The sequence below is a fragment of the Phaethon aethereus genome (assembly GCF_964289735.1).
Source record: "Phaethon aethereus genome assembly, chromosome: Z".
Lineage (NCBI taxonomy): Eukaryota > Metazoa > Chordata > Aves > Phaethontiformes > Phaethontidae > Phaethon > Phaethon aethereus.
The window spans coordinates 15699802-15727229 of record NC_138577.1 but is presented as its reverse complement, the minus strand read 5'-3'; the positions used below and the strand labels follow the sequence as shown (position 1 = coordinate 15727229).

Sequence of the window (27428 nt, the reverse complement as noted above, 5' to 3'; positions counted from 1 at the left end):
TCCTCAGAGCCATGGACAATATAATAGCAAGACATGATTAAATGAATGAAGAAAAAGAATTGGCACAATTTAGCATGCTTTGTTCCCCATTTTCTCTGCGTTGCAGCAAGTGTTCCTTTTGTTTTACATTTTTATTTCTTAATATAGATGATCTATCTGAAACCTTCAAAAATTAAGTTATGCAGTAAAAATGTCAGTCAAAAAAGCTCTCAAATGCAGGCTCTTGCAACTGACTGTGTATTTTATTGCAGCAGCTAACATTTTAATCAAGAAAAATTTCAGGAAAATATTAATATAAACGTACATAGTTTATAAAGATGAAAATAGCTTTACTAACCCTTTTGTAAACATACAGCTTTCAGCAAGGGCCAGCACAGTCATTATTCAAACTCTCCTAACCAGGCCTGCTCATATGCTGTGCTCTCTTGATCAGCTCTGCACTGCATATATCTATAAATAGATAAGTTAGTCTAGGAAAAGCCATCCTCATGTATCTGGAGTGGACTTCACACCTTGACATGTGTAACGTCAAGACAAAAAGCAAGTTACTATGCCAGTACAGTGCAAATTACTACACGCACGCCAGATAGAAGCAATTTCTTGATGAAGACACTCTTGTATTACAAACGAGTCTCTAGAGTTGATTTTTCCAAAGGCTTACAATTGTGAGTAATCAGGGGAGTTTTTCGTAACAGCAACAGAGCTTTATCCCTACACAACCACAATGCTCCCTCTTCTTGCAAAATAGCATGCTGCTATGCTAAAGGATGAGAACTTGCACTGTTCCAGAGACAGGAGAAAGGAAAAAGTCACCAGAACTTAACATATTTGCAACTGTAATTCCTAAGCCTCATTATTGGAAACAGCTGAATTGCTATGGCTGAAATAAAAAATAAAACATCAACTATGTGAGGATAAATAAGGTGGATATATAAATCCTCCTGCATAATTTTATTTTCATAAATGCTAGTTCTGCTTCATTTTTACCTCATGCAGCTCTTGAGAACAAGCTTTTAGATAATCTGCATGGTATTTCAATGTAAGTATTTAAGCAATAACTCTATAGTACACAGCGTATATAAAATATTGGTTAAACATACAAAATATAAACCTGTATATAAAATACATAAACTGTATATAAAATACAGGTTAGTCTGCAAAAAGTATTGTATTTTATGCAGCTAAAAACTGAAAGAGAGACCTAAAGTCTCTGTAACTGACAGAGGAATAAAAAAAAATTATTCAGAGACTCATTTTATCTTCGGAGCAGGTACCAGACTATCAATTCCTTACTCCCTGTGTTTACCTGAGTGGATGTGCACAAACATCTTGGTTGCTCTGAAGCCATAAAATTTTGTTACTTCATGTGCCTCTAACTTCCCTCCTGCTTTGAATTTTATAAATGCAGCACTAGTGACATACATTTGATATTTAATTCTAAATAATATTACCTACAACAGTTTGCGAGTGCCTTATTTAATTTAACTCCCAATTCACAAATAGTCATTACAAGAAATAAAGCTTGTATGGTCCACTACCTTAAAGTCTTCCTAGATTATGGTTACTGAATATGCATGGAATACTTTTAAGTTATAGTCCACATAATTGCATGCACTTCCAAACAGTAGGCAGATCTATTACATCTCTACTGCTTTTGGAAGCCTTCCAATATTTTGTACTTTCCCAAGACCTTATACCCTTGAAACTGGTGGCCTACATGAGTACTTCAGATTTCACTTGAAAGAACCACAAAGAGCTTGAAATATTAAGCAAGTTTAGACTAAAGCTCAGAAACAAGGAAACAAATAAGCAACCTGTTAAATATTTAGTAATTTGTATTTGGAATAAATTATTAGATATATAATTATTATATATCTATTTGAGAATTTACTCGGCATTGTCCTAGATGTTATCACCTTGGCTGTTTCATTGCTAAATCATTCATTTGAATGTAATCTGATGAGGAGGCTCTTTAAACCAAGCCACTAACTTTCTGCCAAAGCAGATGAGTGATGTTCACATCACTCATTCCACCAATTCTGTTATAAGGGTCCTAATATTCTGCAGAGGATTAAAAAAAAGGGAGTTTGCATGTGGGACAGCTACTTTACAACAGCATGGACTGTTCCTCAAAATATCGGAACCTGAGACACTAAACTATAATGCTTATTTTTCATGTATAGTGCTCAGGAGACTATTAATGTCATCTAGATTCTTCTAAACATGAGTCCTGGGTTTAAAAATCAGCCATTCTAGAGTCATTGAAAGAGTTGTTACTGGATGGCTAAATTTCATGTAAATAGATGTGGGCTATGTAGAATATACTAGACACCCTTTGTCTGCTTCGAAAAGTTTCTAGAGCGAACAAGTCCATCCTGGCCATGGATTGTATGAGTCCAGTCTGGTCCTCTGAAATAGTCTCTGCATGAAAGAACTGGAAACATACATTCCACACTGCATTTCAATGGCATTTTTGATTTGGTCCAAAAAGATAACTACAAATATGTATTTTTATATTAGCACTATACTCAATAGGTGTCCTTAAAAAACTAACAAAAAAATACCAAAGGAAAAACCGTTCATGCTGTGGCCAGACACATGCTGTGATGAAACACCAACTTACAGACAAGTGATTAAATCTATTTTCAGAATTGTTATAACTTGGGTGAAAAAATGAAGTGGTCTGGTTTGGTTTGTTTTTTAAAAAGAGTCCCTGAAAAAGTTCTAAAGCCAAATTTTACCGCAAAGGTTTACCTTTTGCTCTGTTTAAAGTTAAATTATCTGGTAGAATTTACAATAAATATGTTGATAGAACAATTAGTTTTTAAAGCTTAAGTGTGTACCACCAAAAAAGGGAAGACACCTTTTTTCTTCTCTGAAACTCTTCAGTACCTGTTATTCTGCTATCCATTTAATTCACTGTAAATCACACAACAGAAGGAAGCTACAAATGAGTAAAAGTAAATAATTTATTATGAAGGGAAGAATGTATATGGTCTAGTAAGTTTACGATGACAAAAGAAGATCTGCATCTTATCTCACCAGAAGTTCAACCTCAGGAGACTGAAATGTTTGCCAGCAGGTTCTAAATCACACAGATACCAATGAATGTAGATCTTAATTGTAGGGATTTGATGAACAGAACTTTCCACTAACATTAATGAGCTAAACTGAAAAATATTCATCAGATGTTTTCTGTCCTAGCAAACAGAAGATTTCACAAATCACAGGTCTGGAAACATTTCAAGGAGGAGATGAAAGGTTTCCAAAAACCAAACTAACCCCTCCCAAAAGAAACACATTTAATATAAAGCTTTATTAGCAAATACGTGAATGGTAACATTATAAATAATAACATTATAAAATTAACATTATTTTATTAAAGGGAGGGTAAAACAATCTACTGGGGAATGATCCAGAGATAGCAAGGCAGGGGAGAAATATCAGGTAAAAAGTCAGTGAGGTATTGGTTGATAAGAAAACAAAAATCTTGTAAACAATGTACTACAGAAAGAACTGTAAGATACATTTCCCATCAGAAATTACACATGGACAGTTCTGCCATCCTCAGAAAGACTATGTATGGACTTCTTCCGAGACTCAAAAAGTTGAATAACTTTAACAGACATTTGGAGCTCAAGCCCCAAACCCTTATGCATAAATAACTAAATCACATGTATAACTTGATCAGAGTTTCTATCACCAACAAACCTACATGTGCATTCCAGTCTCAGGCTTATTTACTGGTGCATTTTGAGCTCACTGGTTTGTTTGATGATTAAAACAGAAATTTCATCCATAAACTTCTATGTGAAGGCTACAAATGGTACAAATTAACCGAACATAACTTTCAGGAAATTGATCTAATTTTTAAAATATTCTTCTCCATGTATGACCTCACATGCTGTTGTCTTCACTCAATTCACTAACCAATCTGCTTTCATTATCAGTGACTAATATTTATTGTTCAGGTTTTACTAGAAATAGATTTACACTTTCTCTGATAAAGTATGCTTTAATTAAAATATTTTTTAAAAATGTAAAAGTTTTGAGGCAATAGTCCAATCTTATGCAATTGCATTAGAAACATGCTGTTTTGATTACCCCAGATTACCAGTTTTATGATCTCTTCCCATTAGCCAGTCCAGGTGATATACAACAAACATCTCACATATATTTACAAGATTAATCCTTTAAAAGTCCAAAACAAAACTCACTGGAATTAACAGCAAAAATTTCAACATATTTTGGATTGTAATTTACTGCTTGTAACTGACTAATCACTACTACACAAAAACATATAAAATGTTTGATTAAATGAAGAGAAGTTTCTCTCACAAAAAAATATAGAATTTCCATGACATTCTATCTCACTTGCAAAACAGGATTTATCGGCCCTAAACAGAATTTTCTGAACTGAATTCATCTCCAGACCATCATCCAGTGAAACCACACACCATTGAAAAGACTAGCAACTAAGAAACACAACTTCAGACTGTTCCAATTCATTTCATAAAAAATAAAAACCACCCGGCATACATCTCTTAGGCGCTAAACAAGAAACTTATCAGTAAGATTTTAACTAAAACATATATTTTAACTAAAACGTATATTTTTATATAACATAAGGATCCTGATAAGAGGAACAATTTTACATTTCATTATGCAAACGATGAAATTACCTGCAATTCCAAATGTCAAAAAACCTAAGCAAATATTTTCCCAGAATTTTTATCTATAGGATATTAACTATCATTAGTCATTACTGCATAACTTTAATACAGAATTAAGATTTGAACATTAATCATGGCAATTTCATTTTATTTTCTTAGACAAAATACATATTTTATCTTAGTAATTATACATGCCAGAATAAATTCTTGTCTACCCTACTTTACTTTTTCATTATCAAACAAAAACACTTGAGTTTAGTTTACTAAGTCTATTGTACTTCCCATTATTACTAGAATAATCAGAGTATTCTGGTGAATCAAATAAGATGCATATCTCATGAGAAAACAGTCCTTTAAATTGAGTTACAGATTAGAATAACCAGCGAATACTTGAGAGGAAAGGGTTTCATCTTCATATAAAAGACATAACCAAGTCTTCATGGAAGAAGACAGGAAAGCAAATTGCCAGAGTGAAAGCTACTTGTGGAATGAAGTCATGACAATTGAATGACCCAAAAACATGGGAAGTTCCTTATCATTTTTAAAAACAGCAAATTCCTGTCTTCCTCCCTAACAGGTATCAGGCTCAGCTAATGGAAAAATTAAAACTTCCATTCTCCCATCATTTCTATCCTGCCTGAAGTTACTTACCCCTCAGATCTGCTCAAAAGTATTACCTAACCCATCTCAGTCAAAGTGAGTCAAGACCAGGAAAGATGTAATAATTAAACAGTTCTTCCGACCTGTCTCATTTTGACAGAACAGGGTTGGACAACAAGTCCCAAGGAAAGCTTATCCATATAACCTAAGCTGTGCACAAACACAGGTGAGCAATGAGGTACTAAGTGTTCCAGGACATGAGAAGAACATACATGCAGCGAAAACTACTTCCTACCTAGGCTAAGCTAAGAATATTGCAACTGACTAGCAAAAGCTGACTTCCTTTGAAAAGGTTGTCCCTTCTTGGATAGTCACACCCAGAGGGTGCTGGTCAACGGCTCAAAATGCAGATGGAGATCAGTGACAAATGTTGCCCCTCAGAGGTCCATACTGGGACCAGTACTCTTTAATACCTTCATCAATGACATCAACAGTGGGATTGAGTGCAGCCTCAGCAAGTCTGCAGACAACACCAAGCTGGGTGGTGCGGTTGACACGCCTGAGCGATGGGACGCCATCCAGAGGGACCTGGACAAGCTCAAGGAATGGACCTGTATGAACCTCATGAGGTTCCACAAGGACAAGTGCAGGGTCCTGCACCTGGGTCAGGGCAACCCCCGCTATCAATACACCTGGGGGATGAAGGGATGGAGAGCAGCCTTGCCCAGAAGAATTTGGGGGTACTGGTGGGTAAAAAGCTGGACATTGGTGGCAATGTGCACTTGCATCCCAGAAGGCCAACCACATCCTGGGCTGCATCCAAAGCAGCGTGGCCAGAAGGTCGAGGGCAGGGATTCTGCCCCTCTACTCCACTCTGCTGAGAACCCTAGTCCTGTGTCCAGTTCTGGACCCCTCAGCACAGGAAAGACATGGACCTGTTGGAGCGGGTCCAGAGGAGGGCCACAACAATGATCAGAGGGATGGAACACCTCTCCTGTGAGGACAGGTTGAGAGAGTTGGGGTTGTTGAGCCTGGAGAAGAGAAGGCTCTGGGGAGAACTCCTTGCAGCCTTGCAGTACTTAAAGGAGGCTTAGAAGAACGATGGGGACAGACTTTTTAGCAGGGCCTGTAGCGATAGGACATGGGGTAATGGTTTTAAACTAAGAGAGGGTAGATTTAGCCTAAATGTAAGGAAGAAGAGTTTCAGTGAGCATGGTGAAACACTGGAACAGGTTGCCCAGAGAGGTGGTATATGCTCCATCCCTGGAAACTTTCAAGGTTAGGTTGGACGGGGCTCTGAGCAGTCTGGTCTAGTTAAAAGATGTCCTTGCTGCCTGCAGGGGCCGTTGGACTAGATGATCTTAAAAGGTTCCTTCCAACCCAAAGATTCTATGATTCTGTGAATCTATGATTTTTGCTCTGCTCACCACACAGTTCTAAAAGGAGCAAATTGTTCAGAATGCGCTGAAGTACTGTAAATATTTAAATTCTGTGCTTGCCAGATAAACCAACCAGTTTTTTTAATGCGTGTTTTCATCTGACACAAAAAAGAACTTTCAAGTTCCTTGCCATAATAAAAAACAACTTTACCTTGATGTGACCAAAAATAAATCATTGAATGGAATCGTACTCTTTTACGTTCTAAATAAATTCTGAAAATTTGCCTAAACTGTAATATTGTCCTGGGAAAAAAGTATCTCATAAAAACCTTGAAGAAAAAATTCCAAGCTTCAGAATTTCATCTTCATGTGGAATATTTCACATGAAGTGAATATGCATGTGTATACACACCTATATACATATGTGCTTGAAAAAACTTGGCAAGAATTTTTTTTTTCCCTAGAATGGAAGTCCAAGTCGTACTCCACCACTGGAAAGTTCAGTTGTTTCACCTCAATATTATTTGCATTCACTATTATATAACGCAGTATGATGTAACTAGATATAATTCAGGGTGACCTTTTTGGGGAGTAATAACTTTGGACTCCAAAGCAAGTTCTACGCTCTATAGTAGGTATCTTGTTTTAAGAAGTATATCTAGAAACTGCATAAAAGCACAAGCTTAAGACTTTCTCATTAAACAAAGATATTTAAATGTTCCCCTAGATAAAGGTGAAACATTAGTAATTATTTTCAAGTATGCTTTGGCAATTAGTCTTCAAATTTGTGAAGACAGATGCAGTGTTGGAGTTTAGGTTCTAATGAAATTTATACAAACATCTTGTAGTAGCCTTGGCATTGCTGCCTTAATGCTCTCAGCAGTTTTCAAAGCTGAAGACTGATCAGTGTTAACTGTATTCGTTACACATAAAATGTTTAACACACTAATGCAGAAGGTGTTAAGACTAATATTTATCCAAAAGCTTTCTTCAATGCTGTAGTTTGTTTAGTGCTTTTAAACAATAAAGCCTGTTGGGATATGTAACAAGTCTATCATATTTCAAATACATTATTCACAAAATCTACAAATTCTGTGTAACAGCAAGACAATATAACTACACTTAAACTGAACTGCAGAGTCTAGATTCTGCTCTCACCTGTTTTCATACGCACAGAATTATTGGTACTTAAAACAAGAAAAGTAAAATTACAGCTTCAGTTCTCTAGTTGTCAACCAAGCTATTCCAGGCCTTAACAGAGTTCAGACAAACTCCAGGGCTCTATTCACTTAAAGTGTAATCAGCGTAGGCTGAGAGGCTATCAACATAGAGTGAGCAGACAGTATGTAACCTCAAGATTAGATTTTATAAATCCAGGAGAAATCCAGGAGAAATGCCATGCAATCCCAGTTTCACAGCCAGTGGAACTGTCCTTCACAGTGCAAGGCTGAGCAGGCTGGAGATACCAAATCTCACACTCTTCTGAGAACTTACTACCATGGGGAAAAAAAATCTAAGCAAGTATGTGAGCTGTAGTAGGTGACTTGGCTCTAAAGCTGATGGGGCACCGACCTCATCAACTCAATGAAAACAGAATCATCTAGGCTGAAAGGAGCTTGTCAGTTCAAGACAAGCAGAATGGCATTGTGGGAGAAAGAGCAACTGATTGCTTCAGTGGGCAGGGAAACTGGCTGCTGACCATCAGCAGAAGTACTATTCCAGACCTTGCTCAAATGCCTTTTCTGTCAAGCTATCAGGGCTTTATGCAGTTCTGGGCTTAACTAAAGGAACACTTGCCAGAAAGCAATGATCATGAAGGAGAAGCCATATACTGATAGCTACCACCTACACAGACACAGAAATAAGGCACCTAATGGGAAGGAGGTGAGAGCGCTGCATTCCAGATGCAAACCTGATTAATAGGACGAAATTGGTTAACATATAAAAAGTGAAAGGTAGCTGAGATGAAAGTGATCCTGAAACAGCGCTGTTCACTAAGAAGTACCGAATTTCAAAAGCCCCCATAAGTAGTATCTAGGACATAACGGATGTCCTAAAGGAGAGGAAACTCTTCTGAACAGTAATGCTTGCCAACATTAGACAGAAGTTATGCAAAACTATCTGCACCACTTGCCCTTCACAAATTATATTTCACATGCTTGAAACTACAAATTATATTTGCAAATTTAATTAAGCTTACTGTCAACTGTTCCATTAAAAGAGGAAGTTAAGCTACCACTGTGAAACAATTAATAGTTTTAAACCTGAAAAGAAGGATTTTAAGAATATATTCACTTTTCTTTTCTGAACACTCTGTATGATCATCACTTATTCTAATTCATACCACAAGTGGCAGAAATCTGCCTTTCTTTTTCCTTAAGACACAGAGGACATTTACTAAGCAATAATATATGATTACAAAAAAACATTTAACACCCTATCCTATGGAGCAGAGTAGCTTCAGATTTGAAACATACATTTGACAAAAGTCTAAGGATTAAATCATACCATAAATGCAAAATTTTTATTTCTGAAGATCTGAAGCTACTTTGCTGAAGTAACTCCATCTATTTAATTGGAGATAGATCTACACTGAAGCACAGTTTATCCCCTAAATAACTTATTACACAGGTCACTTGGTGACAGGAGTCAATACTCTCTAAGATACCATTTAAAGAGTGTGAACGTTAACTTACTAGAAGGTGAGAGAGGGAAGACCTGTGAGAGAAATCTTCTACAGTAAACCAGCCGTTAAGCAACCACAGCCTTAGCTGCAATAACAAATCACAAAGTTCAGGACTGCTAAATTTCCAGTTTGGCTGCAATTCTACTTCTAAAAGGAAAAAAATACATGAGTAGGGACATAGAACACCTCTTGCTGGAACACTTAATATCATTGAGCTCTCTTGCTTATTCATACAGTACTACCTATCACATTTCTGGTAAGAAAACATCCAAATAATGAAAACAACATTATCCATTTCCTCTTCTTCCTTTGTTTTAACATAGAAGACAACTGATATTTTTGAGTTATAAAAGCAAAGAGTTAGTTATGTCTTAAAGTACAGGCTATTTTTTAGGTCTCTCTGCACAGGTGTATTTCCAGAGAGGAGGATAACTTTTAAAGTCTTTCTCATTTTCAAAAATTTCTTTCACTTTTAGGCAATGGACTGATGTTGCATTTCTGTTACTATAAACTTCAATGTAGTTCTGTAGACATGCTCAACATATGCCGATAAATTGACAGATCCTTGCCTTCGTAAATGTATGTTCCAAATAAACCTGAATAACACGGTAAAGGCATTATGAAAAAGACTAAGATGTTGTTGATCAGACACTGCATCTGAGCCTTACTAGAATGGCAGGAAGTACATGCAATTAAAAAGGACTGATCTTTCAGGAATAGCTGTGGGGTATTTAAAGCTCTAGGCAATATATAGCCATAAATTAAAAGATAGGTTGCACAAGAAGAAACCTTAAATCAAGTTATTACCAATACTGAAAAGAGCTTTGTATGTATGCTTTAAAAACAGCTAGAGGTTGGTATGAATTAACAACAGTCAAATTAGTAAAAATTGAAATAATCATTTCTTTAAGGCAAACTTTTGAAGACAGAATTGCTACAGTTCCATGGAGAAGATAACTGAGTTTCTATGTCTGTCTTGTCTTTTGATACAATTTTATTCTAATCACTTGAAATGCTGGAAAGTTAAAAGCAACATTACACAGTTCTGAGAATATATGCACAAGTATTTATCCTAGTTAAAAAAAATACATTCAAGTAAAGAACTTCTTAGCTAAATCTCTAGGTTAATTAGTGATATTCATCCATACACTTACGGTTCATCACTAGATTACTTACAGAACTGACAAGTTTCTTACTTCCTTCTGCAACTAAAAGCTAACAGAACAATCTGCAAAAGCCCAACAAAATTGTTATTCATCCCCAGTTCAAGAATAATGAGACTATTTTTAAAAAATAAGGTTTTTTTGAAACTTACTATAACATAAAAAAAAAGAAACAGTATAGTATTTGATGCTTTAGTGAGCCATGATGTGGAATATTTTCAAGGAAAACAAAATTAAGTGAGCTACTGTAAGTTTTGTGTATTTGCTAACAATTGCATAATGGGACACAAACTTACAAGTTAATAAGAGGAGTTTTGAGACTTATTCTGTAACTGCCGGGTCTAGGGTCTGGCTCATTCCAGTGTGTAAGCTGACCAGCTTCTATTTCTCTCATATAGGAGTCAGAAGGAACTCTTGTCTTTTTCTTATGTAGTCTGATTCTGAGTTAACAGTGTCCTCGAACAGTCATACAAAACACAATGAGACTCCCTGCTGGTAACCTATATATCTGCAATCTGAAATAATAAATTTACAGACAGCCTAATAACCACAAATTAGAACACACTATAGCCAAAACCTACTTACAGGATCTGTTTTGTAAATCACAAGAAGCAGACCAGCTCTCAAAATACTTCTTTTACAATAGCAATTTTAAGAGCCTTCATTTTAATTACTTTTTAGTTCAGGATACTACTACAGCCTTAATCGCCTGGAATCAAAAGAAACTGTCAAGTGCATATAAAGACTATCCCCAAGTAAGAATTTGAGTTATAGCAGGTTAACATAAAAAGAAATATAAATACAAATTTTAAATATTTTAAGCATTTTTAAAACATATCTTATATGTTATTTTCCTTTGATTTCACAAGTCTACTTGCAAAGTTCGCTTTTTAACTTTTTAATGAAAACTCCTGCTTTCAACATACCAACCAGAAAATGCAACCTTCTTTCCTTACTTTATTTTTAAACTGCATGCAAATGACAACCATTCAACCAAAGAGACAGACAATGCAAATGCTATAAGTTGTCAGATGAAATACACTCCGCAATTTCTAAGTAGTTCTAACATTCACTTTATGAATGTTTATTTTCTCTAGAGGTGGTACAAATGTTACCTAAGAGCACAGAATATATAGCGTTTAACAGTATATTAACACCCCCCAGGTGCTCCCGTGTCCTCTTCTCCTTCAACCTCAGACATTGCCATTCACTGTGCTTCAAGGAGCATGACACACATGCTTCAATTGTTACTTTCAGCAGCTTCCAAACTTGTAGATGATGAACTGAAAACCTTTACACCTTTTTTTGCAAGCATCTTTAAAAACAAGTGTTGTTCTGGCAACAAGGTTTGGAGTACACAGAAGCTCTCCACATGGAAATACCAATGAAGTGAGTGGAGAAGTCTCTATTTAAGAGCTAATACTGCATTTTGCAGCCTTACTTTAGTGTTGCATGTGATGTCCAACAGAGACTAAAGCCAGCAAAAGTGGAAGATGTTCAACCTTCCTGTATGCTTACTAAAGGCAACACTGGTTTCATTTTCCTACATCCATACATGCAGGACTGACCCTTCAAAGGGTCGCAATTTGGTGTTAGGTTTTAGGTGTCCTTCTCCACACATGCCAGTTGTGGCAGTTGCTCTTCCGTTGTGAGAATTAAATCTCAACATTTAGAGATACAGATAGCACCACATTCCCTGTTTCAAGTTACAAAGCAGTCACCATAATTCAAGTGATTTGATCTTACATCAACGTGTAGTGGAATTTTTAGAACAAAACTAACAGAAATCTACTGCAAAATTTCCATAGCTCATCTTCACTATATACAAGAGCAGCAGTGCAGTGCATTGTTAGGATAAAAACAAAACTTTGAGATGAGCGGGTGTTTCACTTCACCTTTTCCTCTGATGTGCAGTACTGTAAAGCTTTTCATTTCCCTTTTTACAGACATAGATCTTCTTGATAAAGTATGACAAAGGAATATGTCAAGGACTGTAAGTGCCAAATCACACTTATGTATAATGTCAGGATTGTCACAATTGGGTACAGGCAGGTCTCCTGCCCTGTAGAAAGACTGCTTCAGGACTGGGAGATTTTTTTTAACTAGGAGAAACATTCTTACCTAAAACCTCTGTGTGCCAAAGCCACATAAAGTTATATTGAGCGAAGACCTCATCAACAGTTAGCCTATTTGCATGAAAACCTCAACAACTCTAGATAAAAAATCACTGCAAAAGCACTCTACCTTGAGAATAATCCACATACTACATTTCCAACAGTAGCATGGCATGAAATTCCACCTTAATTAACTGTCACGGAAGAACACATAAAAGCATTTTAAAAAACCCAACTAAATCTAACCAAAGATTCATGTAGCCTTGTATTCAGTCTTTGATCACAGCAATAATAATGCTAACCAAGTCTGACCATTACGGTTTATTCCCTTCATTCCCCCTCACTATACAAAACTGTCATATAAGAGATGTTATAATGCTTATTGCATTTCCTGTCTGTTTATGAGCCCTCTAAACATGAACTTTTCTCATCCCTTTCTAAATCTGTCTCCACAGCCCCCTGTGGCAACACATTCCAGAATAAATTCAGACAGTATCCAAAAAGAATTATTTTCTTTTATTAGTTTTAAACTTAACTGTAGCCACTTTCAACAAATGCCTCTTTCTAAGAGGTTTTCGTGAACAACAGTTCCATGTTCAACTCATCCACCATACGCACCATTTTGCAAACTTTGATCACATCCTATACACACTTAGACCTTTCCTCTCTAGACTGAAGACAGACTTCTGGTCTGACCTGATAAGGCCACCGCCTCCAAAATTCAAGTTCTGTTACAATTGTCTTGTTTGCTTTGCACACAACATAAACCAAGACTCTTCAACAGTTTCATACTTCTGCAAGCGTTTCATTAAGTGGAAATCTATTGACTCAAACAAAAAAAGGCAGCTTTACAAGTCAATGTAATATTGTAATATTGAAATATTCAACATGTAAGGCTGAGGGGTGACCTCATTGCTCTCTGCAGCTTCCTGCTGAGGGGTCGTGGAGAGCTCTTCTCCCTGTTATCCAGTGACAAGATGCATGGGAACAGTTCAAAGCTGTGCCAGGGGAGTTTCACACTTGACATTAGGGAACATTACTTTACTGAGATGGTGGTCAAACACTGGAACAGGCTTCCTAGAGAGGTGGTCGATGCCCCAAGCCTGTCAGTGTGTAAGAAGCTTTTGGACAATGCCCTTAATAACATGCTTTTAACTTTTGGTCAGCCCTGAAGTGGTCAGGCAGTTGAACTAGATGATTGCTGTAGGTCCCTTCCAATTGTAATATTCTATTCTGTTCTAGTTTACAGCTCCAGTCTTAAAATGAATTACTGATGAAACTTCGGAGGCTTTATAGTTTCTGTTATTATTAAATTTCATATACGGAATACTGTCTTTAACATTTAAGTCCTGTGTTGCAAATTAAGCAACCCAAATCGTTTCTTTTCATACGACATGTCCAAATCCTGGAAAGACCTGTCACTATCATGAAACAAAATGAAATGGGTTTAAAGTACTTTTCCTGTAATGTCAGCCATGTGGTGTCTCTGAAAATGCAATTATGCAGCCATTTATAATAGTGTTTATCGGCACCTTACTTACTTGACCAGATCATTTCAATTCACAGCAGTTCAAGCATCAGGGATGCACAGAATCCATATTTGGTATATTAGTTAGGCGCTTGCTTAGATGAAACAAAATTAGACAATCTTCATAATTTACAATACCTTAATTTGTTTTTCACTATCTACAAAATATTCAACCTAATTAAGAAGCAGTACTGATGTCTAACTACATCAAAAGAGCAACAAACTTTTAAAAGTATCTGTTTTAACATTTAATAAATATTTCTACTATGGAAGTAAAACCTTTTGTCTACAAGTTGGAAAAAATATATAGTTGGCTTAACTTGCATATATTTTTACAGCTGAGCTGCTCCATAAAGCACATTGTAGTATTTAAGGTTTTTTTTTCTTCTGCCACAGTCTTATCAGAAATTGTGAATTTTCATATTAAAATAGTTTTTTTCATGAACCTGTGTGTTCAACCAGTAAGTCAGTCCCTTTGGGAGGAAAAAAACCCGTATCATTTAAAGTAACTGATAATTGGAGTCTTCTGTTTACCATGGACCACACTACAGACGCATTAGGGGGCAATTCAGTCTTCCCACTTACTGTCATTCTGGTGTAAAGGAGACTGCATATTTGAAACATCAGTTCAAAAATCGTTAATGACCTTGCTACTGACAGCTGCAGTATCTTTGCCACAATGCCATTTTGCAGTTTGATTCTAACCACAAAGACCAAGACGGAAGCCACAAAATATTTTCTAACAGTCTCTTTGACACCTGTCAAACAACATCCATCAATATTCAATTACACTTAACATAAAACTTGCAACTTCCAATTGAAATACTCTATCTTCCCAGAAAATTCAGTTGCATTTGAGTCTCTACACAGGAATTATTCTACTCTGAAGATACACTGGTTAAAGTTAAATTTTTTCCAAGAGTTTTTGTGAAAACATATTTAACCAACTTTCATGAAAAATCATCAAAAGTAATTTTAAATTACAAAACTAAAATAATACAGACAAAATACATTCATTATCTAGAGCCAAGAGAAATAAAATTTTTGCTTCTAGATCTTATCTAACATTGTCCTTAGCACTTCCTCAAGACTTAAAAGGATGATGTTTAGAGCAAATTAGGGCACAATATTAAAACACAAAAGCTAAACAAGCCCCTCAAAACACACTGACAAGGATAGGCCTCAATACTCACCCATCATTAGAACATGTCAAAAACTCTTCCTTTATTTTTGGATGCCAACAGCCTGAATTGAGCATTGCTGTGTGACCCTAAGGAAATAAACACAAAGATGTCTTACAAGGTCTTATAAATTTTACTCCAAATCCTTCAAGTGTAATCACATGAAAGTTGAGGGCAGAAGAATCAGACCCTTCTGACCACAGCAATGGCTGACTGACATCACAATGATTTAACAGATTTTATGTACTCTAATCAATTTCACCCTTGCATGTTTTCATTTTTCAATTATTAAAAACCTGCCAGTCTTCTATTTTTATTTTTTCTTTCAGAAAATGGCATGGAATCATACTTCCCCTTTTTCTTTTGGGAGAACTGTAATGCAGAGAAAGGATGAAACAATAGGCATCAACATGGTGTCATGCAAATTGTTCCAACCTACACAGAAACAGCAATAACAAGAATTACTACGGTGACACAATATACATACTGAATGCCAAACTACACTAGACAAAGGCCTTGTTGGAGGAAATTAAAGAAACAGAATTCAAGAATCAAGATGGATTTAACATCAGGTGAGTTTTTTATAAAAGATTAGAGGTTGCAAATTGAATAGTCAGCCCTGTTTCTTTAGGATGGAAAAAACAGAACATAAGGATTTTATCTGAAGTAAGTGATTGCCATTATGGTGACAGTGAATATAGAATGTCTTTGTCCAGTTGGCTTTACTTCTTTGAAGTACAGGCAAATGCTCATTGACTACATTCAGAGAGGTATCTGGAAACTACTCCTGCAACACTGGAATTATTTCAGTTTCTTTTAAGCACAAATATGGAGAGAAATACTAAAAAGTTAGTAAGGCAATATAGCAAATATTTCACCATTTTGACTGTTGGACTACAATACACTGGAATTCCAGAAGTTTACAAGAGAAAGAAAATCTGAATTATTTTTAAGTAAACAAGAACTAAAGCAGATGTTACTATGTGATGGTTTATATACATGTCACTAACCAAAACAAACAGTCATCTGACAAGAACAGCTTTAGGCAAAGCATCATTTAGCCTAGTTATTTGGCAATATACTATACAAGCAATAAATAAAACAACTTTATCATCAGTTTGAGGAGTAGATTTTATCATTACTTTAGTTATTTAAAAAACTCACCTGAATTTAAATCATTTATATAAACAGAATACTTGTCTCATATAGCTTGTGGAAATATGAAGGCAAAGTGGTCAAACCCAATCAACTGCTGTCAAAATACTTCAAAACTACCCAATACTTCAGCCCTACCCATTTGCATTTTTAACTCCCACTAAAAATGTACATATTGTTACTTATTAGTCTTACACTTATGGCATGCAAGTAACAATAACAATAACCTCCAACCCCTGCCTTGAAAGAGGTAAATTGTATCAGCAAAAGAATGGAGGGTAAAAAGAAAGCAAGAGACTAGACCAAATCAATAGCTTCTAATATTTTTTGGTTGGTTGGACAAGGGTATGGGGGAAGCTGACAATTTTTCCCAGACACACTTTGAAATTGATGAATTTGTTGAAATTTAGAATTTCATAGACATCATAGAAACAAAAGTTGCAAGAGATGTCTTGGGTTCACGTAGGACAACCTCATGCTCAAAGCCAGATTATAGCCAACACCAGATCAGGTCAGCCATGGCTTTGCCTAGCTGGGTCTTGAAAACCTCCATAGAGGTCCCACAACTTGCAGCAGGCATCAGTACACGTAACTACTGCATCCCAGAGGACAGCACTTTGCATTCTTCCTTACTGAACTTCATGAGGTTTCTCATTCAGCACATAAATACAGAATATTGTCAGTTTTCTGGCATTCATTTAATTTCTGACTTTACCTTTGTGTTTGTCATATCCACAATATATTGGTCTCCTTTTATGCATTCCATTACTGGGAAGCCATCTCTGTCAAGAACTTTTGCCTGAGAGTTACCAGAGACAACGAGAATGACATCTCCTGTGCTGCTATACTGTAAAGATTTGATTTGGTGACTAAAACAAAAAAAAAAAAAGAAAGAAAAAGTTTCAATTAACTTCAGTTCCTGTAAGCCTACACTAAACCAAAAGCATCAACGGTGAGAAAATGTAGTGCAGAAATAGATCCATATATGTTCCTATACCAAAAAAGTAGGAGAAAAAAAATAATCTGAGATTAATGAATTAAAGCTTTTTATTCCTGTGTGCATATGTATGTGCATGTCACATTACCTTCCTCAACCATACAGCACAAACAATATTACATGTATTACTTGCAAAGTTGGCACCTAAAAATATAATTTCTGGCAAACACATGAACTTTAGGAATGGTGTTATAACTCCAAGTGAAAAACAGTATGTGTCAGATTCAGCTCTTCACGGCTGAAAATTCTTTTTAATCTTCTCAAAAGCAACATGTGGATTTACAGTAATCTATAAATTACTATGAAAGGATGTTGTAGTCCTACATAAGACTCCACTGTACATTTTACACCACAAAATTAGTCACATGTAAGCATTCTTGCATCTTTTTCTAAGTTCAGGGCTACAGTTTCATCAGTACCTTACGTAAAGTTAAATCAACCCTGGGAAACATGACAGTAGGTAACAATCTGCCTAGTCTACCCTGTCTTAGATAATTGCTCATTTGCTGTAAAGCTTTTCTTATATGTCTTTTATTAATTGAGAAAACTTGTGACAGAAATCATGGACTAATACCAAAACAACTAAAATTATTACGTGAAAGTAGGAAGATGGCGGATGAGCAAGAAGTCAATTTCCAGCTTCAGCATCTTCTCTCAGCATTCTGCTTTATGAACAAAGTTCACTGCAGTTGCTGTATCTGAAGCAGATATCCCTTTGAACCCCTACCAGCCTATACTCCATTACAGGGATGGCAAAGAATGCAAAGCAGTCTGTGCGCTTCACACCTGCCATAATTTATATCCTGGCACATTAACAGAATGTGCATGATAACATTACTTTATATTAATGCTTCCTTTCTGCAACGAAACTAATCCCAAATTAAAGACTGCAATGAATTTGCCAGCTAGATAGTATCTTCCTTTTGGTGAAGAACGTAATCATATGCATTCAAATCCTAGTAACGTTCAGGAAGCTACTTTTTAACACAATGTCACATCAGTAAAATTAACATCCAGATGATAACAAAACTGGCTATGCAACTTGTAACTTAATAATTTAATGTTACACATTTTATATGATAGAGACTTCATGACTGACTCAGCAGTAGCTACTGTCTGTTGAATCCGTCCTCAAACTGTGAGTTACTACACAAAACACATAAAACATTGTAATACGTATTTTAAAAGTTCTGCATCGATCACAGTAATGTAAACTAAGCATAAGTTTCCCATTCAAAAAATGTTTGGCAAAACTGATTACATTATGATTCAAAAGCCAAAAATTGCTTCAAGCACTCTATTATGCAATACAAACTGGCAGCCAAATTGGCGGAAGTACTATAAACTCTGACTTTTAGTAGAAAGGAGACACTCAAATCTGGGAATTTCCAAAACAGATCACAGGCTATGTCTGAAAAAGCATCCTGAGGCTCAAGAGCAAAAATGGATACTTGCTCAGAAGAAGGGAAAGAAGGCCAGCAGCATTAAGCTCAGAGGAAACACTGAAAAAATTGAAAAGAAAATCAAAATAGAAACCATATCTAAGGTCTAAAATATTCTCTGCCGACAGCTGATAAACCTAGACGAAAGAATCCATCAGATTCAGCTTTAGAGCAACAAGCGTATCTTAGGAATTAAAAAATTTTCCCCAGCTGTACTTCTGAGGGCTCTTGCCATATCACATGATTCATACAAAGCTCAAAATATTCCTAAGCCACACCTGAATATTGTATGCAGAATGAGGTACCTATGTAGTTATATTTCTCACACTCTAATGCTGAAATTGTCAAAAGAAAATAGGCAACACATCTCCAAAGCACAGATTCACGTTACGCACTTTTCATTGCTGAAATGTAAGAACCAAAAATACACATATAAAAACTATACTAAAAGATTCTTTTTGCCTGATGCATACCTCATGCATTAAGAGGATTTGGCCACTAGATATGATCAAACAGCTTGCCCTAAAGTAAAATCTGATTTCTGAGAGAATCCACAGTGTGTAACGGCCCACAGAGTTTTCTGAGAAAACTGATTTTTCAGACACTGAAGTACTGAAATTAAAACTACAAACATTAATACTGTAAACATGGTACTGTTCATAATTTGACCAATTTGATGGAAAAGGAAGGAAGAGAAAGGAGAAAGGAAGAGAAAGGAGAAAGGAAGAGAAAGGAGAAAGGAAGAGAAAGGAGAAAGGAAGAGAAAGGAGAAAGGAAGAGAAAGGAGAAAGGAAGAGAAAGGAGAAAGGAAGAGAAAGGAGAAAGGAAGAGAAAGGAGAAAGGAAGAGAAAGGAGAAAGGAAGAGAAAGGAGAAAGGAAGAGAAAGGAGAAAGGAAGAGAAAGGAGAAAGGAAGAGAAAGGAGAAAGGAAGAGAAAGGAGAAAGGAAGAGAAAGGAGAAAGGAAGAGAAAGGAGAAAGGAAGAGAAAGGAGAAAGGAAGAGAAAGGAGAAAGGAAGAGAAAGGAGAAAGGAAGAGAAAGGAGAAAGGAAGAGAAAGGAGAAAGGAAGAGAAAGGAGAAAGGAAGAGAAAGGAGAAAGGAAGAGAAAGGAGAAAGGAAGAGAAAGGAGAAAGGAAGAGAAAGGAGAAAGGAAGAGAAAGGAGAAAGGAAGAGAAAGGAGAAAGGAAGAGAAAGGAGAAAGGAAGAGAAAGGAGAAAGGAAGAGAAAAAAAGAAACCCCAACTTTGTGACTGTGCAATATGACTTTTTAAATAATGACCAAAAAATTGATTCTATAAGCAGGGTATTTGCACAGCCCCAGAAGTTACCACTTTTCAGATGTTTATTGGATTATGACCAAGAGTGCGGCTCTGCAGAGGCAGTTCTTAAAGAAAACATTTTTGGTTCTTATTAATGTTAAAGCAAAAGTCTTGGGAAACTTACAAAAACAGTTCCCTTTAATAGCATTAATCCAAGTCATTCTGGTTTAAAGCTGACAAACATGCATAGTACCTTCTGCCAGGACCTGCAGAACAGAGCTACATACATGGGTGGAACTGCAACACAAATAATTTCTACACATGTAACAAAGCCTTTGCCTTACCCTTGCCTTCGCCTTTAACACTGAGGTGTGGTTTGAAGGTACTAGGTTTTTTGTCAGGCTCTTTTTTTTTCTTTACATCCCAAATCCAAAGAGAAATTAACAGAGTAACCTGATATTATGCTACAAAATGGAGCCTGGACAATATAGAATTGTTGTCAGGCTTCTCTATTCCTAAAATTAAATTAAACTTATGGCTCCAGAACTGTATTTCTGCTAACAACTAAAGCTTCCATACCAGAACTCCTCAGAATTCTTTGAAATTAAATTCTGTGAATGCTAATAGTCCTTGCAATAAATTGCACAGTGAAAAAAATTATATAAGAATATATATACACATGGACATAGCTTACATAATATTCCAGACATTGCTCACCAGCATGCCTGAATGTCAGCATGAAAGAACTTTTTCTTGAGATTGGATCTTTCTACCAGACAGAGCTATATATCCAGTTTTATGTTTACAAAAAGATACAGAAGGGGTATTTAAAGAATATATTTTTTAAAACACAAAATCAGTACATGAGACTTGCAACATAAGTGAAATTCCCAAACTTTTCACCAATCTTGTTTTAATATTATTTTATATTCATATTTTTATGTATTTCACTTATAATTCTACATACTCAAACCACAAGAATGTACATTTCACCAAGAACATTCATATAAAAGTACTTACGAGATACTTAAAACACAGTAAATGATCAGTGTCAGGGATAACAAGCACTTTAAGCTCATATTTTACCATCATTTTTTGCCAAAAAGAGTTTACAAATGTATTTGCAAGCTGTTTTCCTTGAAATGGGACATTAACATACACTGTACTTGTGGTTTTCAGACTGTATTTATTTTTTATACCATTATTACTGAGTACTACTAAATTTGAATGTACTCTTCTGCTCAATTTCAAAATGCTTCAGTTAAAATAATGTCCTACTGTGGGTAAAGACTGTGAGCTCCTTATTACTGCTCAGTTATGACAGAGGAGAGGAAAATACCATTTGTATCTTGCTAACTAATCATGTAAATGAAACTCCTGCCAGAAAAGTGTGAATGCAATTTCACATTTGGAGAACTTTATTTATTTATTTATTTCAAGACAGCATGTTTACTAAGTTATGTTTTCAAAGAAAACGTGCCATTCATTAGTCTATTATAATGAGATAAGTCTGTCAAAGAGATTAGAATTGCATAACAAATCAAAGCACACTTTTTATTTTCCTGATTTTTCACAGTTTAGAACGTACGTAGAATCAGTAGAATCCCTTTCTATTTTGCTCCTTTTCAGGCTAACTGACACGACTTTTTCTTGTCTGCCATTATCTAGATTCTTGGCATAGCTACAGTTAGTCATACACATTCTTAACCTACCAAAATTCAGCTGTAGCTTTTTAAGACAATAATGATTAAAAATAGCATTCTAAGGACTACTCACTGCACATAATAAATTTCAATCCCTTTTCTAAGCATAGCAAAGTATCTCATAAAGTGCACCATGTTAGTTAAACATTAGAAAGTACCTTGCTAGAACAATTGTGTTTTTAATTTATGAAAGTGTTTATCTGCAAGTTAACTGTGCATGAGACAGGGACTCATTTTGAAGGAGTTCCATATTCCGATCCTCTGGAAACGCAGTTCATTTACTTGCTGAATTACCAGTGAACAGTATGGATAGTATGGAAATCACTCTCTAAAAAATACTTCCTGTATTTTTTTAATTTACTTATATATAAATATACAGATAAATGTAAATAAATATATAGCTTTTTTCCTTTAAAAAAACCAACAGACTGACACTTTTTTAATGCACACTATGTAGCTATTCAATTATCAGTACAATGCAAAGGACCAACGCTTCCAGAAACAGAGGATTTAATGAAAATTAGATACCATCCCACTCAGAAATACTGGCAGCAGCTTACAGAGGCTCTCCACAAAGGTGTCAACTGTTTTAATTTTCTTCTCTTCTTCATTAATTTTATATAAGCAGAGTACACATGGAAAGCATATTCTATTAATTTTGATTACCACTGTGAAAGTCAACCTGTCTCTGAGATGTTCAGAATCTATTTGCTGACACATAATACTAGCAATTTCATACACCATATTAACAATTTCATCTGCAAATTCACCTGTAGCTTCCTAAAAGGGGAAAACATGCAGGTCGTCAGGAAAAGCATGATAAGACATAAGCAGACAAGTTCTTAGGTTCACATTCCATTTACCACAAAAAGTACAATGGGATACAAAAGCCTTCTAAACAAGCTATCTTACAAGGCTTTTATGCATTCTATACAGGGCTTAACATAAGCACAGTCCTAGGTGAAAAAAGTCTTCATGCCTACCATTCACAAGGCTGGAGTGACCGAAAAGCTTGGAGAGAGGCATCCATTCCAGCAAAATCCCAAAATTTAACATCATAGTCATATCCACCAGTTATCAAACGGGCACCTGAAGGATCCAACCCCAAAGCAGAAACCTGTACAGGAAAAAAAAAAGCGGGGCGGGGGGGAATTAAGATTATGAAAGCTTTGTATTATTTTTTTTCTCTACAGTTCTTCAGGTGTAACCAAAATATTAAATACTACTAAAGTTAAAAAAAACATTCAGTGTGCTAGTTTCTTCCTAAATACATCAGCTACATTTTGGTTTTGAATTTTCACTAGCTTGTATGACTGAGTACTTTGGAAGGGGTAAGGAGACTGGAAATGAAAATTACATAATCCGAATAAACCACTGAAGACAGCTGAGAAAAGTTTCTTTACAGCGTTTGCTTTCTAATCATCTCATTGCAAAATTTGGATATGTTTCATTTCTATGAAGAAAACTGTACCCTAGACTTTTCACAAAAGTACAAATAGTATTTCTAGCAAGATACTGAAATGGCATTTAACATCCATCACTTTAAGATTTTGTGCTAGTTTATTCAAGACAGTTCATGTGCATATATATGTTGTTTGGTTAAATTTCTCTTCCGGAAAAAAGAAAAGAAGAAATAATGTATAAACTAGATTTTTAAAAAATTTACAAAAGATATTATTTTAACTAAAAAAGCTCAAAAAAGCTTACCAAAATCCATTTCTATTATGTAAAAAACTAGCTGCTTAAAGCCATTCAGAACTTTGAGGAAAGAATGCTTAATGCTTATTACTCTCATTTGTTATCCTCAAATCAAACATTGATTAAAATGGGATTTAATTCGCTATTTGAAGAGCTTTATTATAGTAGTGTTCAAATCACCATATGGACAAGTGAGAGTAGCAGAAAGCACGTCATTGATTTAATATCCTTTCATTTACCTTCAAAATGATTTCTTCTCTTTTCTCATTTGTGAAAATATTATCTACTACTATGATTTCAAGTATAAATACAGGATTAGTTAGACAATGTGCTATATTAATCTCTAAGTCAATTTCTAATCAAAGAGATTAACTCTCCCAAATTAAGTTGCCTACATGAGACAGTATTGAAAAGTGATGTCAAAAAAACTAAAACAAGAGTATTTTTAGAATTACTCAAAATTAAACCCAACTTAAAATGTTAAAATGACTGAAAATGTTTTCATGAGAAGATAAAACTCATACAGAACTCATGCTTAGGTTTTAACCCCTAGAACACAATTTAACTTCTATTAGGCATTTCAAGTCAGGCAGACCATGGGTAAAACCTAGGCTCTAACCAGAGTATGACTTTTAACCACTGGACAACAACGTGGGTCAGCCCACATGCATAACATAGATAATTCTCAAGATTCAGAAATCCTTTCACAACAAGGAAGACAGTCTTCAACACAAGAAAATAACGTAGCTGTAGGAATAGGTACAACAACAACAACAACAACAGCTCTAGAACAACAACAACAGTTCTAGAAAAAGCCTGGAAAGGGATTTGAAGAGATGAGCCAGAAAATTCTGAAGGAGAAAAAAAAAATCTTATACTCCTCCAAGAACAGATTTACCAAAAATTGTGTGGAAAACAAACAAACAAAAAAACAGTATGCACAATAAAAGAAGGAAAAGCCTTAATTTCTGAGTGAAAGATAACACCTGAGAATAGTGTCATGGCTATAGGCTAGCAACGCTGAACTTCTTAATAAAAAGAAAACACAGACCAATTACTTTCAGATGCCTAAAACTGTATTAAAAATTCCAGATATCAATGTATAAAAATAACAATGACTTGCATACAAAGATGCTCGTCTCTATCTTCTTTACATGCATATATGAAAAGTACTGACATTCACTATGATTTAATGCAGACACATGTAAGTACCACCAAAAAAACCTTGTCTCAAAGATGTATCCATCTACTACTGTACTTTTAAAAAAATCTTTAGTATATACACTGTGTTATGGAGACTTTTAAAACTTATGTAAACTGTTGAATAGTTCCCACACAAAACGCTGTTTAAAAAATGGAATTTAGCATGAGATATTCACTTTTCCATGCCCAATTGAAAAAGTAACCTACAGAAAACGAATGTTTCAATAAAAACACCGGTTATGGATGGAATTTATTCTTTAAGTTTCAGAGGGACAATTTGTTTTGCTAAAATTAAGGTTTCCTTATATAAAAGAGTACTGGCTTCTTTTGAGGTTTTTTTTTCCAGTTTCTTGTAGAAAATATTCACCTAGGTATTCCTTGTTTTATCAAAGACAATGTCTAGTCATCTTCTCCGTTAAGGCTCATGCGGCTTCTCATGCTGGTACCTCACTGTATTTCAAACATACAGTGCCATCATATAGCCACCATTTTGAAAAAAGTACTTTCAAGAAAACCGAGATGTTGCAGAAATCATGCCGCTGTTCACCAGGCAACTGATTCCTCCTTACTCTACTTGTCCTGCTTTTTTTTAGAGGCATTCACTTGCAGAAATCGTTACCTTTTAGAGGTCTAAAACCTCATTCTTCTAAAGAATGCAAAGGAACATCAGATGTCCTAATCCAGTACCCCCAAAAAATCTCATTTACACAGTTACTAATAGATTCAACATTTTTCTTTTTACTTCCCTGAAAAATGTTTCTATGTAGTGATTTGTGCTATCCCTAAGAATTAATTAAACTCCACTTAGTCATTATGTCACTGTGACATATTTGATTTTCAAATGAAACAGATGCAACCTCTTACGTATTTAAAAAAAAAAGCCCCTTCTGCTGTTTAAATGCAAATTTTGAAGCCCATTAATTTCATTCATGATTTCTAGCATGCAAAAAATGCGCAACTCCAGATTAATCATGCATTCAATTAATAGACTCAAGTATTCTATTCTACAATAACTACTATAAGAAGGAGCAGCTGTGGTATGAGACGTTAGAAAGCACACAGTTCAGAATATCTCTCATTATGTATTCTTTCTCATACCCACCTATGTATCAAAAGTGTCAGAAGAAAAAAAAAAAAAAATCCCTGAAATTTTATTGGGAACAGTAACTACTATTACACTGTACAAGCAAGGCAAGCGGGAAATTAATCAGGTTTCTGGAAAGACTATACAGCTTGGGAAATCTTTTCTGAGACCTTTCAGCACCACAGGAATAGAGTCATCATCAAATCCACATTCATTAGATTGAAGAGGTACAGATAGGATACGTAAGTTTAGCTGAAACACAGTACACTGTATGGTAATGGATGGGTAAGTAGTTTCATTAGTCTACAACAAAATAAAAAGCTAGCCCTTCTACAGAAGAGCTGTTTTTTTTCAATGTTTCATTCAGTGTATCCAGTCTAATCCAACTGTGCTGTATATATATCCACATTATAATTCACCTCTGCTCTAGGTGATGACAGCTGCATCTCATGCAGTCAAAATACCTAAGAAGTCTTCCAAAACTGTAACTTCAACTTTACAAAGCCTTTTAGTTAGAAATAACAATGAACTTATGGTTTAAGAAGTAATCAAAAGATTTACTGGTTTAATACAGAGAAAAATAAATTTAAAATTTACATAATGAAGTTTGTTAGGAATGTATTCAAGAAACATACTGCAGAAGCAATTACTGTCACATGTAAAATGGGAAACTGGTTTGCACTAGTACATTAGTATGCAAATCCTTATATGCATAGAAATCCGTACGTAAAGAAGTTACATTATTAAAGAAGTTACATATCACTGTATGCATAAAAATGCACTCTACTTTTGTTTAGTGTAATACAATGCATCTCTTACAGGTCTTAAAAGAGAATATTTTTCTATTTGTATTTTTAACACACTTGTTACTTCTTTATTCTCCTCCCTCTACATCTGTATATCTAGGACTATGATAAAACAAATGGGTAAGCCTTATCATCTATCCACATTCCAAGACAGACTGCAAAGTTTGATGCCAGATTAATGGAGACACTTATGAAAATAACTATTTCTGAAATCTTCTTTAGAAAATTTATGACCTTTACTTTTAAGTTTAAATGTCCAGAAAATTCCTTTAAAATGTCTGATAAATATTAGTAATTATTAAAAATTCAAATCCTAAATTCAAAAAAGTTGCAGTTCAATATTTGATTTGATGTAGCTGTTAATTTAGTATGTTTATTATTTGAAATAATTATTTAGTATTGTTGAATGTTAAATTACTACGTGTATGATAATATTAATTAAATAACAGAAAACGAATCCGTTAGTTTTCTTAAAAATCCAATAAAGGAAAAGTATACATTTCCTTAGATTGTTTAAAACCTCATGAAAAAGTATTTCAAGATAATTTCTTGCTTTATTTTTCTTTCCTTTTGTTTTTTCCTCCCTTTTCAAAGAAATTTCAGGAATGCCATGAGTGAGGATTCTATTAACAAGCTGACAGTGCTTTCACAGGGATATAATGAAAACAGAAGAAATTCTGGTATTATTTTCCCATTGAAGCCTAAGTCATAGCCCGAACTGAAGAGGATAAGCAGCAGCAGCATATTTTTTTTAATGACA

At 35.1% G+C, this 27428-nt stretch overlaps 1 protein-coding gene across 1 annotated transcript in view; it reads right to left on the bottom strand.

Annotated features, from left to right (window-relative positions):
- The window catches only part of WDR70 (WD repeat domain 70), a gene marked incomplete at both ends in the record, with an annotated part of 154389 nt that overhangs the window by 76830 nt on the left and 50131 nt on the right, over nucleotides 1-27428 (bottom strand). Inside the window, 3 exons of the mRNA XM_082013152.1 lie at nucleotides 15337-15413; nucleotides 17195-17348; nucleotides 22861-22994. Of these exons, the coding sequence (XP_081869278.1) occupies nucleotides 15337-15413; nucleotides 17195-17348; nucleotides 22861-22994 (365 nt within the window). The remainder of the gene's footprint in view (nucleotides 1-15336; nucleotides 15414-17194; nucleotides 17349-22860; nucleotides 22995-27428) is intronic.